The sequence below is a fragment of the Phyllostomus discolor genome, chromosome 5, assembly GCF_004126475.2.
Source record: "Phyllostomus discolor isolate MPI-MPIP mPhyDis1 chromosome 5, mPhyDis1.pri.v3, whole genome shotgun sequence".
Lineage (NCBI taxonomy): Eukaryota > Metazoa > Chordata > Mammalia > Chiroptera > Phyllostomidae > Phyllostomus > Phyllostomus discolor.
In genome coordinates, this window is record NC_040907.2 from 134,057,029 (window position 1) to 134,072,596 (window position 15,568).

General features: G+C 41.6%; 1 protein-coding gene across 6 annotated transcripts in view; it reads left to right on the forward strand.

Moving 5' to 3' along the window:
* Positions 1–4,371, forward strand: part of RHOBTB1 (Rho related BTB domain containing 1) — a 111,687-nt gene extending 107,316 nt beyond the window's left edge. For all 6 annotated transcript variants that reach the window (XM_036026917.1, XM_036026916.1, XM_036026920.1 and 3 more), the window contains 2 exons: positions 1,658–1,763; positions 2,176–4,371. In XM_036026917.1, the coding sequence (XP_035882810.1) occupies positions 1,658–1,763; positions 2,176–2,345 (276 nt within the window). In that variant the 3' untranslated portion in view covers positions 2,346–4,371. The remainder of the gene's footprint in view (positions 1–1,657; positions 1,764–2,175) is intronic.
* Positions 4,372–15,568: the final 11,197 nt, after the last annotated feature.

Sequence of the window (15,568 nt, forward strand, 5' to 3'; positions counted from 1 at the left end):
GTAGGACCAGCAAGCTCCCACTGGTTGTCCAAACTTAGAATTTGGGGTCTTCTAAACAGGCCTGGAGGACAGTTGGAGATGTATGTTCTGCCCAATCAGTGTTCCTCCTAGAGAAGATGCAGTGATGCAGAATATTTTTAAAGGTTTTATTTATTTATTTTTAGAGAGAGGGGAAGGGAAGGAGAAAGAGAGGGAGAGAAATATCAACGTGGGGTTGCCTCTCACATGGCCCCCACTGGGGACCCGGCCCACAACCCAGGCATGTGCTCTGACTAGGAATCGAACTGGTGACCCTTTGGTTCACAGCCCACGCCAATCCCCTGAGCTATACCAGCCAGGGCTGATGCAAAATATTATATAGGGCCAGTCCTCTCGAGCTAATGATCTGTAGTCATGTCTATTTGTTTGCATTATGTTCCTGCCCTGTCCCCTCCTCCACCCTGCCCACACATACACCCTGCAGGGAAATAATGTGATTAATGCTAAGCTCTGACAAGCCTTGGGAGGACAGGTTTAAGATGCAATCTCCTACGTCTTAGCTCATTCGTTCGTGCTGGTAAGTATTTAACAGTCAACTTGCGGAGAGGTGGGACCCTGATCTGTTGCATTTTCTAATTTCCATGGTGTAAATTTCCCATCTGACCCATTTTGCCAACATGAAGTCACTGAACTCAGAGTAGGGAAGAAATCCCCACAATTGGCTCTCCTGAGCAGGTACAATTCACCTCTAATACACCACTATTTTAATCCTACTTTCAGAAAGAAATCTAATATCAAAAGTTGAAAGCACCAACTAAAATTGTCTATGATGTTGGGGTTGTGATTTTCAGAGAGTTTCTTGAGTTAGTTTCTGAGGACTTTGGCTTTTCTCCTGGCCTTTGTGTAGGGCCATGTGGCCCCAGAAGAAGCTAGACTATAGGTTTCAGAGTGCCCTCTAATTCAAGAAACGACAAGAGCAACAAACAACAGAATGGATGTCTGAGAAAAGGTACAGACAAAGACAGGGAGGAATGGAAGGAGACCTGTGCCAAGTTTGGGAAGGAATGGGGAGTTGACTGTCTGTTTCTGAGCATCAGATCTTTTTCAGGCACAGCTACCTCAGTGTCACCTCCCTGAGCACCTGCTCAAAAAGGAGGGGTGGAGGGTTTGGACCCTTCCCCTCATGCTCCCACCTCCTGCTCTTCTTATGTAACCAAAGGACAGGTATAGGACAGTCACACACCCCATAGTCTCCTCTTTCAGATCTTTGGCCCCAGCAAGCTGAGCTCTGACATGTGACACGGAGTATTGCGTTGCCCAGGCTTCCTAAAACAGAGATGACATAGCTGTTTTCTACTGTTGGCTGGTGCCTTCCAGAGGCCACAGTCACTTATCACAGTTGAGGGCCAGGTGGCGAGGTGGGTGGGAGGGCAAGACGTACTTTCAACTCCTGATCTGCTGCTGTGATTATTTTTGGTGCGCCTGTCACAGGGGATACAGGAGTGGCGTGCCAAATGCTACACGTGGCTGGGATGAGAACCACAGTCCAAGTCAGAACAAGGTGTTTACTGAAGCAGTTCACAGGCCTTATTTCTAGACCCCTTCAGGGGCTTCCTGTCTGTTTGTGGCCCCACTTTAGAAAAAACAGTCTGACCCTCTTTTGGTCCCTTCCCTGCAGTTTCACAATGCCCACCAGTTGGCTGCCTGGTGTCTACATCACATCTGCACCAACTACAACAGTGTTTGTTCCAAGTTCCGCAAGGAAATCAAATCGAAATCTGCAGGTAAGACTTCAGGTTCCCCATTCATCCAATTCTTACCACCTCTGACTGAATTGATGCCCTCCTTGCCCTTGAGAAGGAACATGGCCCACAGGCAGCTAGCTTATGGAGAAAACTTGTGACTGGCAGGTGGTCACATATCCTTGTGATGTGACACAGGGATGTAGGTGGGGAGTTCTCTTTAGAGGACTCTATGCTTGTGATTTGGGTGGAGTGGGGCTCATGGGTCCCTCCTGGGGTGCAGGATGAGTTTTTTAGCTCAGCCTCTTCTAGGGAGGCAGGCTTAGGACAAGCTTACACTCTAAATCAAGTGGTCCTGGGTTCGGGTTCTCTGTGCCCAGCTCCGTGACGTTAGGCATAGAAGCGATTGGTGAATGAGCAGTGGGTGTGATCATCCACTGCGTTCCTTCCCCAGACAACCAGGAATACTTTGAGCGCCACCGCTGGCCCCCAGTGTGGTACCTAAAGGAAGAAGACCACTACCAGCGCGTGAAAAGGGAACGAGAGAAAGAAGATATTGCACTAAATAAACGTCACTCAAGACGAAAGTGGTGCTTCTGGAATTCATCTCCAGCGGTCGCGTGAAGAAGAGGAGGGAAAAAGTCAGTAATCCAACACACCACGTTTAAAAACACTACTGTAAGATTAGTCTTGTTATTAACGATAAGATGTAGTTCAGGTTCAGGCACTGATCCTCCTCCACTTCTGCGCATTTATCTTGGTTGGGGTCAGAGCACAAGCCCACCGGCAATGAGCCTGGACAAAAAGGGAAGTCAACAACGCTCACTGCATTCCTTAAACTTACATGTATATTTTTTTGTTAGAAGGCTTACTAAACGTTAGTCCATTGTTTTGTTTCTTTTTATACAAAGGAAAAAAAAACACACCCAGCTTTCATGTTTCAAATTCCAAATTGAAAAATATTTTTATATGGTCTCTTGTATTTTGTTGAAATGAAAATACCGTGTATTACTTTATTTTACAGGCCACAAATTAACCATGAAGTCACCCTGTGATGCTCTGTGCCCGCAAGATCACAGAGCACTATTACATAATTAGAGGGTTATCCTTTTGTTGTGAAGTAAAGGGTTGGAGCGAAATTCCCCAAAGTGCAAGTTAGAGAGTGTTTCATCTTTGTTCTGCTGAATAACACTGGTATAATTACCAAGTCAACTCCAAGAATGTGTATTTACAATATTTGCCATGTTAAGTGCTAGTAATTGTATGGTTATACGTGCCATGTAAAATATAGTGATATCAAACCTTCTGTTGTTTAACATGTCTAGATTCAAGAGGATAATCTTTATAAGCATTAGAAGGGCTTATTAAATCCCAGCACTATTCAGGGCAAACTCACTGGTGGACCTGAATACAAAAGCTGCCATGAGAGCGTTGGTGTTTGGATTGCTGTGTTAGGGTCTATGTCTCTCAGCGTTCCTTGATCTTGCCATGCTTCTGCATGCAGATTCTGTACTGACTTGAATCTAGTTGGGTAAGGGCAAGGGTCCCTGAACTCTGTCCCAGCGTCTGCTGGCTTGTCACATGTCACCACCAGAAACAAGCTTCCTCAGGTCTCTCACCTGCGGCCAACTTCATTTGTAAGACGTATTTTTAACTCTTCCCAGGGAAAACCCATGTTGCTGCAGAAATAGACTAAGGCAGACCACCCACCCCTGCTGAAATTCAGCAGGACCTGTGAAGGCACAAAGCTGGAGGCTGGGTGGTCTGGGGTCCCTGCATTCTCCAGTGCAGACAGGAACCTTATTCCAAGAGTCCCAGAAATGGTGCTATTGTGAGTTCATTCTGACCCTTTGTCGTTCTGAGTTTCAATGTTAAAATACAAAGTACTGAGCAGGGAAGCTTTTGAGAGGCAGTCATTGCTTCTCTGTGAATTAAAACCTTAGAGCACTCATACAGAGCCTTTCAAGGTTCCAGACCTACCGTGGGACACCATGTGGTGGGAGCTCGGGCTTGTCAGGAGGTCTACTTACTGATGCTAAAGGCTGTGGGGGTTTTTTCCCTAGCTTTTAGAACTTGGAAAAGAGACTGTTAACAGAGTCCAAACCCCTAGGTTGACAGTCAGATGCATTTGAAAATCTATCCAGATTAGAGGTGGGCTTTTATTACTGACAGGGGAAACGCGCCACATACAAGAGTTTGGAGAGGTCCAGAAATGCATCGCCCGTTCACAACAAGGGAGGGGGCAGTAGAGTGTGGACGGTTGGTTGTAAATTCATCTGCTTTAATTTTTCATCAATAGAGTTGTATAAATCATTAATGGAAGGAGAAAGGAGATGGAATGAGAGGATAAATGTCAAGACTCAGGAAGAATCGGCATATATCCTGTCATTAAGGGTAGAGGATGGTTTTCAGTGTGTAGTCAGAGTTGAATTTACACAACCAAGGCTCCCATTTGATTCTAATCTTGCCAAAAATGTAGTGGACATGTAAACGAACCTGGGGTGTAAGCAATAATACCCACTAGTGTTTGTCATCAGCTACTTTGACCAAGTGGCTGGCTCATTTGGTTGATACTGACTATGGCCTTTAACCATGGTGGTTTTGTGTTTTTTATTTCACAAAAAGCCAATAAAATTGTTTAGCTATAAAATGCCTTCAGTTTTTTCTTTTTAAGGACTGCCATCATTATCCTGAGTATAATGTTAATGGGTTTTTTAAAAACAATTGAATGTTAAAGATGCTGGGTCATGGGGGTTTGTGTGTGCTCCGGTAACAAGGCAGCTGGAATGACCGTCACCTTTGCTTTAGGTCTGGCCCACCAAGATGTAAATAAGGGGTCTGGTTGTTTGCTCTTGGCTAATATGGTTATGTCACTAGACATGGTACAGCACTGGAAAAAAACAAATGATGTCTCTATGCTAATGGACTTAGACCCTGGGTTTTGGCAGGTTGCCAGCAATTAAGTGAAAGCGGGCATTGGTGGGCTCATGGAAATCAGTCTTTTTCAGAAGCACATCTGTGAAAGGTTTTAGGAAAATATGTAAACAATTTCTGGACTTCTAGGTGGTGTAATATACACCCAAGCTCAGAGGGAAGAGGAGTCTCTAATGAAATCTCATAGGGGGACTTTTCTGAGTGGCAAGTTTTCTAAAACTTGATGGAAAGGCATTGACAACTGAAAAATAACTGCAGGAAGAAGGCAGTGAGATTCCCAACACATCCCCACACCTTTTAAGGGGGGTAGTCCTGATTACAGCACCTTTTACATAATGTGCACCAATGGAGTCTTACCTGTAGAAACTCAGTCTCAGTTTCTCCTAGTCCAATGTCTGGCAAATCACCAAGAATTTCAACAACCTTATTTTAACACTATAGGAACCACAAGTCCTACCAGTTTAGAGAAAAAGCAAGTATTTTCATTATGGACATTCAAGAGCAAGAATTCAATGTTTCTAAGTTTTTCTTTTACATTTGCTCCCATTTTATGATATACCAATTGTCAAAATTCAGTTTTTCATCACAGTGACATTAGCTAAGTAAAATGCATTCTACTGATCAGAGAAAAAAACATAGCGAACCCCAAGTTTAGAAACTATATTATGAGTTCAACATTTCTGAAATGAGTGCTTTTTTGCATGCTGAAGTTGACCAGGCTTTTTTTTCCTAGAAGAATGTGACCATTGCATAAAAGATGTAAAGTTAGAAGTTAGCCAGGGAGAATGTGTTTGTTATATGTGCATGTGCATGTGTTTAAGTAATCAAGAAGCAGCATAATGAAAAAAAAAAAAGGCTAAGAGTAATTTAAAAAAAGTAAAAAGAAAGAGGAAGGGCTACTGACAGAAACCAAGGAAGCAGAATTAAGCACTCCGAGCTACAGATGTGCTCTCTTTCTTTTAAAATCATGAGATTACTCTGTATCTCATGACTTAATTTATTTTCAGATAAAGACCTTGTCCTCTGGAATTTCCCATGAGGCAGGCGATACACACGACATGAAAAGGCACTGGTGACCTCCTGTCAAAGCACACTTCAGAAGCAAGGCCGGCCCCTCTGGCTGCATTTGAAAATTCCTCTGCTGATAGTACCTCTACATTGAGTATTTTTACTTAAGCCATTTAGATGCATGTTTTTTTCACCAGGTCATGGGCAGGTACCTCATCAGCTCATCAGTTGCTTATTTATAGACTATAGTCTATAAAATATGCGAAGCACCTGGGAACAGATAACCTGGGCAGAAGTCAATCAATCATATAGTCACACAGGCACAGACATGAAAATGTAGAAACAACAGTAGAAGACATGAAGTGTCTTGCCAACAATTCACCATTTCTCTAGAAGCAGAACATTTTAGTGACATGGATTTCCGGTAGAATGCAGATGAAGTGGGCAAAATCCAAAGGTGGCCGATGGAAGGAGTATTTAAATTATTTGACTCTGAGTACATTCTTAATTCCAGCGGGTTATATTTTGCAGTTATGCAGTGAGGAAAGGACTCGATCCACTTCTCTCTGCTTGAATGCCAACCAAATTTTTGACATTTTTCTTATTTTCTCCAAATCTGGTCAAAGAAATGTGCTTTTGGCTTGTTCACTCACAGCAGTTTCAACTGCGGTGATAATACCCATGGAATGTTCCGTTTGACTGCTGTGTGAAAAGATACACCTCTCTAAGCTTTAGTTATCTAAAACGTAGGAACAGATTTCCACTGAGATTAGGGTGCAGAATAACTGAGATGATTTGGGTAAAACACAGTGCCTGGCATGTAGTAAACATTCAGTAAGTAAACGAACCCATGTACTAAGTGTGTTGACTACTAGCAAGGCAAGAAATCCAAGAGAGAGGGCAATGCTGTATGTCACAAAATAGAGCAATGCGGTCTTTCCTAGCCATTCTCCTAAGCCAGATTCCAGCCTTGCTGCTTAGTGCTTCATGACTGATTAAAAATTAGAAAATAAGAGCTATGGGAAAGTAAGAGAAAAACAATAAACTGGAGCAGGGGTGTCCAACCTTTCGGCAGCCTACACCACACTGGAAGAAGAGTTGTCTTGGACCACACATTAAATACATTGTGGCATATAAAATCTAATGTTTTAAGTAAATGTATATTTTCTGTTGGGCCGCATTCACAGCCATCCTGGGCTGTATGTGGCCTGCAGGCTGCAGGCTGGACACCCCTGAGAGAGAGAAGGCAGGTAGGTGGTGGCAGAACACAGGAGAGCATGACACTTTCTCAGAGGACGGTCCCCCTCACTGAGCCTCCACTGTCTCTGTGGAATGGGGATGGGCCACCCCAAGGCCAAATTTGGCTAAGCCTCTGATTCATTTGCAGCACTTTTTTTTTGTTTGCTCCCAGTCATTTTTTCCTTGTTTTTCTCAAAGGTTGGGTGAGGAGTCCAGTTAACCGAACACTTCGATGCTCTTCATGTTCAGCACTGTCATCTTCGGTCAATATGAGGACCTCCTTTTGTTGTTTTCTCCTTCTTCCATAATATCCAACCCACATACTATTTCCAGTATATGTCTTGAAGTGTCGGGGTATCCTTGTATACTACGTTGTGTCACATCTGTGGTCATTACACAGATGGCGTTACATAGTTTCATTCTGCTGCTTATAATGCTCCACGCTGATTTTGGAAACATAGCCATCTTCAGTATGTGAATCCTGGTTTTTTTGCCACATGGCTGCTTAGTGTTCCTTAGACTGCTTCTGCATCTTACTCTCCCATTTCACTGGTGATAACACCTTCAGTCAAGTCCCACTCCCTGGCACCACAATGAACTTTGTACATGCCCTGTGGTCAAGATATAAAAACAGATTCCAGGTCCTACTCCTGACCTAAAGATCCAAGTGTCCTGAGGTAATGGGCATGCATGGGAACCCACTGGTGATTGGACTCTATGATGAAAATCCTTCCCCGCAGCCAGCACTAAGTTGACATGATTCTACAGAATTTAAGTCACAAAGAATCTGAAGGGCCCTGGCCCACCGCAGAGACTAGATGTCCTCAGGCCAAAAGCAGGAGACAGTGGGCTAAACGCCCTGCTCTCTTAGGGGTTTGAAGAGACTTTCCTGATGCTAAAAATGGTGAGATATTGGAATACATTACTCAGTCCCATCTGGTCTTGGTATTTTGTGTCTTGTGACCCTCATGAAAGGTGAGAGAACAAGGTGGCTTCTCAAGAGCCTCTTGAATATTAAGATTCCTGATTTTCTGCCTTAAAAAAATTCTACTGAGCTTATGCATGTCCATTGACAGCTGCCCTCTAATTCTGTTATTTCACAAAAGAAGTCTAAAGAAAGATAAGCTGTCAGTACAAGTTCTGTAGCTTGTTCAAGCTCTCTCAGAGTCTTTGAGATTCTTCATGGTTCTTACATTTCATAGAATCATGACGTGAATGTAAAACTTCCCCTTCTTAGCTCCCTGCCCTGGGTGGTAAAGCACAGAGCAACATCACTTAGCTCACTCGGTAGAGGGTGTCCAGACCACTGTGATTTCTGTCTTAGCCCCAACTCCATGGGATTCATGAACCTTATTGCCACCATGGCCACCATGATCGTATACCTGAGAGATTTCTTTAAAAATAAGTAATCGTAGTAAATGGCCAAACATCTGAAATTTCTAAATCTTAGAGAAATGAACTTACTAATCTTTAAAAAAAAGGAAACAGTGGGATACAAAGTCAATATCCAAAAATCAAAGTCATTTTTGTATACTAACAATGAAACAGCAGGAGCAGAAATCAAGAAAAAACATCCCATTTGATATAGCAAAAAGAAAAATAAAATACTTAGGAATAAATCTAACCAAGGAAGTAAAAGACCTGTATGCAGAAAACTACACAACACTGAAGAAAGAAATCAAGGAAGACACAAACAAATGGAAACATATACCGTGTTCATGGATCGGAATAATTAACATCATCAAAATGTTCATACTACCCAAAGCAATTTACATATTCAATGCAATACCTATTAAAGTAGCAATGGCATATTTCACAGTCATAGAACAAACACTCCAAAAATTCATATGGAACCATAAACAACCCCGAATAGCTGCTGCAATTTTGAGAAAGAAGAGTAAAGTAGGAGGGATCACAATACCTGATACCAAACTGTATTACAAGGCTATTGTAAACAAAACAGCCTGGTACTAGCATAAAAACAGGCACATGGACCAATGGAACAGAACAGAGAGACCAGAAACAAACCCAACTCTCTACAGTCAATTAAGATTTGACAAAGGGGGCAGCAACATAAAATGGAGTAAAAATAGCCTCTTTAACAAATGGTGTTGGGAGAACCAGACAGCTACATGTAAAAAAATGAAACTCTAGCACCAACTTACACCATACACAAAAATAAATTCAAGGTTGATAAAAGATTTAAATATAAACCATGACTTTATTAAAGTCCTAGAGGAGAACATAGGCAGGAAAATCTCAGATATTTCATGCAGCAACATTTTTATTGATATGTTTCCCAGAGCAAGAGACATAAAGGAAAGAATAAAGAAATGGGATCTCATCAAAATAAAAAGCTTCTGCAAAGCTAAAGGAAAAACAGTATTAAAAGAAAAAGAGAACCAAGTATATGGGAAAATATACTTGCCAAAAATACCTCAGACAAGGGTTTAATCTCCAAAATATATAAAGAACTTATACAACTCCACTCTAAGAAGACAAGCAACCCAGTTAAAAAATGGGCGAAGGACTTGAACAGACACTTCTCCAAGGAGGACATACAGAGGATCCAGAGACACATGAAAAGATGCTCAATATCGCTAGTTATCAGAGAGATGCAAATTAAAACCACAATGAGATACCACTTTGCACCAGTCAGAATGGCCATCATAAACAAAGCAACAAACAAGTGTTGGAGAGGTTGTGGAGAAAAGAGGACCCTAGTGTACTGCTGGTGGGACTGCAGACTGGTACAACCACTATGGAAAACAGTATGGAATTTTCTTAGAAAACTAAAAATGGATCTGCCTTTTGACCCAGCAATTCCACCGCTAGAATTATACCCTAAGAACACTGAAACACCAATCCAAAAGAACCTATACACCCCAATGTTCATAGCAGCACAATTTACAATAGCCAAGTGTTGGAAGCAACCTAGGTTTCCACCAGTAAATGAATGGATCAAAAAACTATGGTACACTTACACAATGGAATTCTATGCAGCAGAAAGAAGGAGCTCCTACCCTTTGTGAAAGCATGGATGGAGCTGGAAAGCATTATGCTGAGTGATATAAGCCAGGCAGTGAAAGATAAATACCATATGATCTCACCTTTAACAGGAACCTAAACAACAAAACAAAAAAAAAAAAAAAAACAAGCAAAATATAACCAAAGACACTGAAATAGACAACAGGCTGACAGTGTCCAGAGAGGGGAGAGGAGGGAATTTCAGGGGAATTTCAGGGGCAAAGGGGAAGGGTTTACAGGAATAAGTATAAAGGACACATGGATGAAAACTAGGGGTGGGTGGAAATGGGAAGGAGGTGGGGAGGGCTGGGTGGGTGGGCTGCGATGGGATGGGAGTAAAAGATAGAAAATTGTACTTGAACAACAATTAAAATAAATGTCTTTAAAAAAAGGAAATGGACTCTCTCCCAGCAGATTCTGTACTGCCAGTTATCCTCGCTCTCATTTTGCTTTATCTATACCAATAGCCCGGGTATGAGGCCTTGGTATGTGAAGATATGCTTTCATGTGCTCTTTCAGTCTTAATTCAATGTTTCTTCACTGTGACCAGCAGGATGGATTGATGTTCCAAGTCTTGGTACCAATCTATCAGAGTCCAAAACACTGATGTGAGAACCATAATAGTAATAATATTTAACATTGTTTAGTACATGTTGTGGCCAAACACTGTGATAAGTGCTTTACATGCATTTGCCTATTTCCCACAGCATTACCTTAAAGGCAAGATAATGAGTTCCCCAGAAGCAGACCCAGAGATAAAGATTCACATGTAAGTGATTTTTTTAGGCAGAGCTCTTAGGCAAGGCAAACAAGGAAAGAGAAAAGAAGCAGGAAGGGGAAAAGCAAAGCAAGGGTACAGTTTCAGGCAATCCCACTCTCAGCCTGGTCTCCAGATATGCTCTAACATAAACTACACCTCAGAGCTGTCCACATTCCTGCACCGATGGTCAAACACTAGTGCTGCAGGCAGAGGAGAGGTAGGGAATAAGTATAAACTCATAGGTGTTTTAGGCTCTCTGGCTTTGGAGAGTTGGGAAAGTGACTCCAATAGCATGCAGGAACTCCTCTAAGGGGAGTCACAGATGTGAGTTCTTAAAGGTAAGCAGAATAACACAGACGCCAGAAAAGATACCCAGAAAAGCAAAAAGGACCCAAGAGCATCTGGGAGGAGCACAGATTGATTGGCCCACTAATCTCTATTTTAAAATTCTGAAAAACAACCCAGATGATTTGATGAGACACACTGATGGAAGTTTTGCATGCTGATGAGTAAATATGGATGAAAAACATTGCATCCTCCCTTGCTTCTATGTCAAAAATCCTCTGAAATCAATTGGAGAACATTAAAAACAATAAATTCACCTTGATTAACTTCATATTTACAGAATCTCCAAGGAAATCATTCTTCCAAAAATGTACACAAGACCTTACTTGAAAAGGCATCATTTAATTTTCCCTAGATTGTGAAAACAAACTTAATAATGATTTACTTTGAACCTACACAAATTTCTGCCACATGGCATGTTATATACCAAGCAATTTCTGAAATTTTATAGACCAGCAATTTCTGAAAAAGGCCCAAGATGGCAATTCTGATTCTCCCTCAATTTCCCACTATCTATTCACACACACACACACACACACACACACACACACACACACACACAGAATCAGTCTGTGATAAGTGATCAAATACCAAATATTTGAGGCAAATCTTGAAATTTTTATTTCAATACTAACTTGCCAACTGCCTGATTTTTATCTGGCCTACCGTAAGGACCTACAGTTTTTACTCAGAGCCTAAGCATTGGAACTCAGACCTGACTTCAAGCTTTAATCAGTACACAGAGCATTCCCACAACTGCCCAAAAGCTAAGCAATCCTGCCAGCCACAGCCATGGACAGTATCCCCCACCACCTTGGATCATTTCTCCCATAGTATTCAGACAGTTCTGTGGAGAAAAGAATAGTTTTGCTGACCCATATATCTTGCAATTTGCTGAGGGAGAATGGGGGCAGTAAATATCTGATGCATTCCAGTGGGGTATCTTTTTTCTTTTCATAGTTTGCATTTTTTCTGAGTGATATATTGACAATAGGAGTGGATGATGTTTTATGTGTGATGATAATCTTTGTTGAGATTAGTTCTTTTCCAAAAATGGCATGCACCTCTGTTTCAGTGGGGATGTTCTTCCTGACTATGCAGATCCTAAAGCTGAGATGCTTGTATTCATAACCAGTGAGGATATATCTCTCCTGTTTTAAAAACATTTGATATGAGCAAGCCCTCAAATGACATGTTTCTATTTAGAGTGTATTGACCCCAAACCTACGCAGGAAGTCAGAGCCTTCCAGGTTTAAGATAATTCCAGATTTCATTTCTCCTAAAACAGACCACCCATTCCCAGCCAAATTTGGTAACAGGTTCACTTTGATCTTTGGCTCTGGAGGAGTGCGTACAGCTGTCATGCCTCCATCCCACCCTCTCCCTTGCCTGAAGCCTGAGCCCTGCTCCTGGGCCAAGCCCTGGAGAAATTCCATTTGAACAACATCATGCCATATGCAGGTAGATGACGCAAATGAAAGACTGGGATGGTTTGTGGTGAGAAGGTGGAAAAGGTCAACTTTTTAAATCCTACAGAGGTTCATATTGAATGTCTTATAACCCCAAATTTCTGGCATCAGAACTAACTCCCTCATCTGCTATATTTTGTCTTAACTTTTGAAGCTTTATGATCATATGTTCATTTAGTCCTCTTTTTACCTTGCCAAAGGGTTACTCTAAAGATTATTACAAATCATATCAATTCATCTAAGACTCTTTGAACTTCCACTATGTTCCAGAAATAGTATGAGGCCCAGTCTATAACCTCAGAGAACACCTAGTGTCTAGTTGGACACACCTAAATAATAACAAGAAGACAATGAATGAACATGCCAAAATTGATGTTATAGACCAGGTATGGAAAACAGGTTTCATTTCATCTGCTAACTCAGATCACTAATGCATGATTGTGTTGTGAGGTATTCTGAGGCATAATCCAGGCTCCAGGACAAAGAGTGCTGGGGTTGCTTAATGGTGTCTGACATGACTCTGGAAGAATGAACTAATGGTATAATTGTCAAGTTTTATTCACTCCCCAGATAGTGACTGCACAGAGATATACCTCTCAAATATGCACAGGCATTTTGCTAAGTATCAACGTCCCTATCATTATGGAGTTTATATGCCATTGTGGGAGGCAGGCAATGAAAACCAACAAACAAATATGTGTTTTTATTATATGGCCGCTATGAAGGGAAAAAGGAAGAAGATGTAAAATAATCAAGAATATCACCCTGACCAGTGTGTCTCAGTTGGTTGGGCACTGTTCCACAAAGCAAAAGGTCAGGACACATGCCTGGGTTGTGGGTTCATCCCCAGTGGGTTCAGGACACATAAGAAAGGCAACTGATTGATGTTTTTCTCCCACATGGATGTTTATCTTCCTCTTTTTCCCTTCCTCCCCCTCTTTCTAAAAGTGAATAAAATCTTTTTCAAAAAGAAAAGAATTAACAATATCATTTTAGGGGAAAAATGGGCAAAGGTAGACAAAATAAATGAATTTCCAATTATGAAATAAGCCTGGGTATATAAAGTACAGCATTATAGTTAACAATGCTATATTTTGTATTTGAAAGTTGCTAAGAGATTAAATTTTAAAAGTCCTCACCACAAGAAAAAAATGAATAGAGAGTAACATTAACAAGACTGACTGGTGATTGTGTAGCAATATGCACAAATATTGAATCATTATGTTATACAGCTGAAACTAATATAATGTTTGATGTCAACTACATCTCAATTTTTAAAAATACCATTTTAGACAAAAATGGTCAGGGAAGTCCTCTCCAAGGAGGTATTATTTGAGTTGAGACTTGAATTAAGTGAGTGAGCCAGAAGAAATTTGGAGACACAGCAGGGCTAGATCATCTCTACATCACAATATTTGTGACCTCAGCTAAGACTTGGAGGCCAGGGGCAACTAAATGGTTAGGGGCTAGAATCCCCTGGTGGCATCTACACTTACATGTTTGGTTTGTACTGGCTCTTGATGGAGACTTCAACAGGGCTGTTGACTAAAACTCCTACACAGGGTTTTTCCCTGGGGTTTCTCTGCCTGAGTTCATTTAGTCTTTCTTACAGAACAGCAGCTGATATCCAAAAGTGATTGTCCCCAGAGAAGAAGGTAGAACTATGTGGAATATTTTTTATTTAGCCTTGGAAGTCACATGGTATCATTTCTACCATACTCTATTATTTGAGGTAGTCAAAAGGTCCATCCAAGTTCAAGGAGAGAGGACACAGACTCCACCACTCAATGGGAGGTGTGTCAAGGTCAACTTGGAAAAAACATATGGAATGGGAGATAGATACCCATTTGCTACAATACCTTAGAGTGAAAGAGTTGGATGATTTTCCAGAGCTGGCTTTTGGTTGGCAACAGGAAGAAAATGAGATGGAGAGGCAATGAAGGACTCTCTCTGCCTCAGAGGAGAAAAGGTAGAGTCAGGGCTCAGAGCAAGTAAGAAAAGCTCTGCCGGCACTTAATTATTTGACATCTTTCAAGTGCAAAGCTACTGCCAGAACTGCTTTTTCTTGCCTGATTTCCTGCACTAACCCATGCTCACTTAGACAAGAACTCTACCCATTTCACCCAAGCTTTTGGTTAACTCTACAAGTGGGCAGCCACCATGCTTCAGCAGCTTCAACTGTCTGAAGATTATTGACTCCCATGAGGCTCTGTTGTTTTCCTATGGGATCTCCCAGGTAAAACCTCTTTTAAAGCCATGTCCTCTCATTTTCCTCACACAAATTCTCCAGAGTATCTGAACTTTTGGGACTAAAATTGCCTTTGGTTCAGTAAAAGTTCAAAAAATAAATATATCTTTATAAATAACAATAGCAGCATCAACAATATTCCTTTTTCAGAGGAGGAACTAGAGAGCCTACAAATCAATACAAAACACTGAGGGGCTCGTACCCAGATATCTGTGTTTTTAAAGCATGTGGGTGATTCTAATATGTACAAAGGTTGAAAACTACCCTAGCTGATCTGTTCTGACTCCCTTCCTGCCTGCTTCCCCTGCTACTCCTTCCCTTGATTAATGTACCCCAGCTCCACTCATCTTCTTGACCAGCTTTAACAGGCTGTGCACTTGTCTTGTGGTCTTTGCACATGCTATCCCCGCAGCCATCAGATGCTATCTCCCTGGCCATCTGTTTGACTCACTGCACCAGGACCATAAAGCTTCAAGAAGCAGCCCTCTTTCTCCTTGGATGTCCCACCACACGAAGCAGTCCTCTTTGTGTTTCTGTCCATTTGTGTAGCCATCTTCAAGGAGGCTGGAATAGTTAATGTTATAACTAGAAGTAGCCATCCAGCTTAGAGTTGAAAAAGAATTCAGCATTGAACTTTCATAATTACACACGTCATGCTCACCTATCTGTTTTACCATCAGAGCCAAGAAACAGTGACTTAGCCTCCCACATGGCTCCTTATCTGAAAATACTCTCTTGATGGTTTCTAGGTAAACTCATTGTTCTGTCTTGACCAGCTCCCAACCTGGCTGCAACTCTACCCACTCTCTGGCTACTC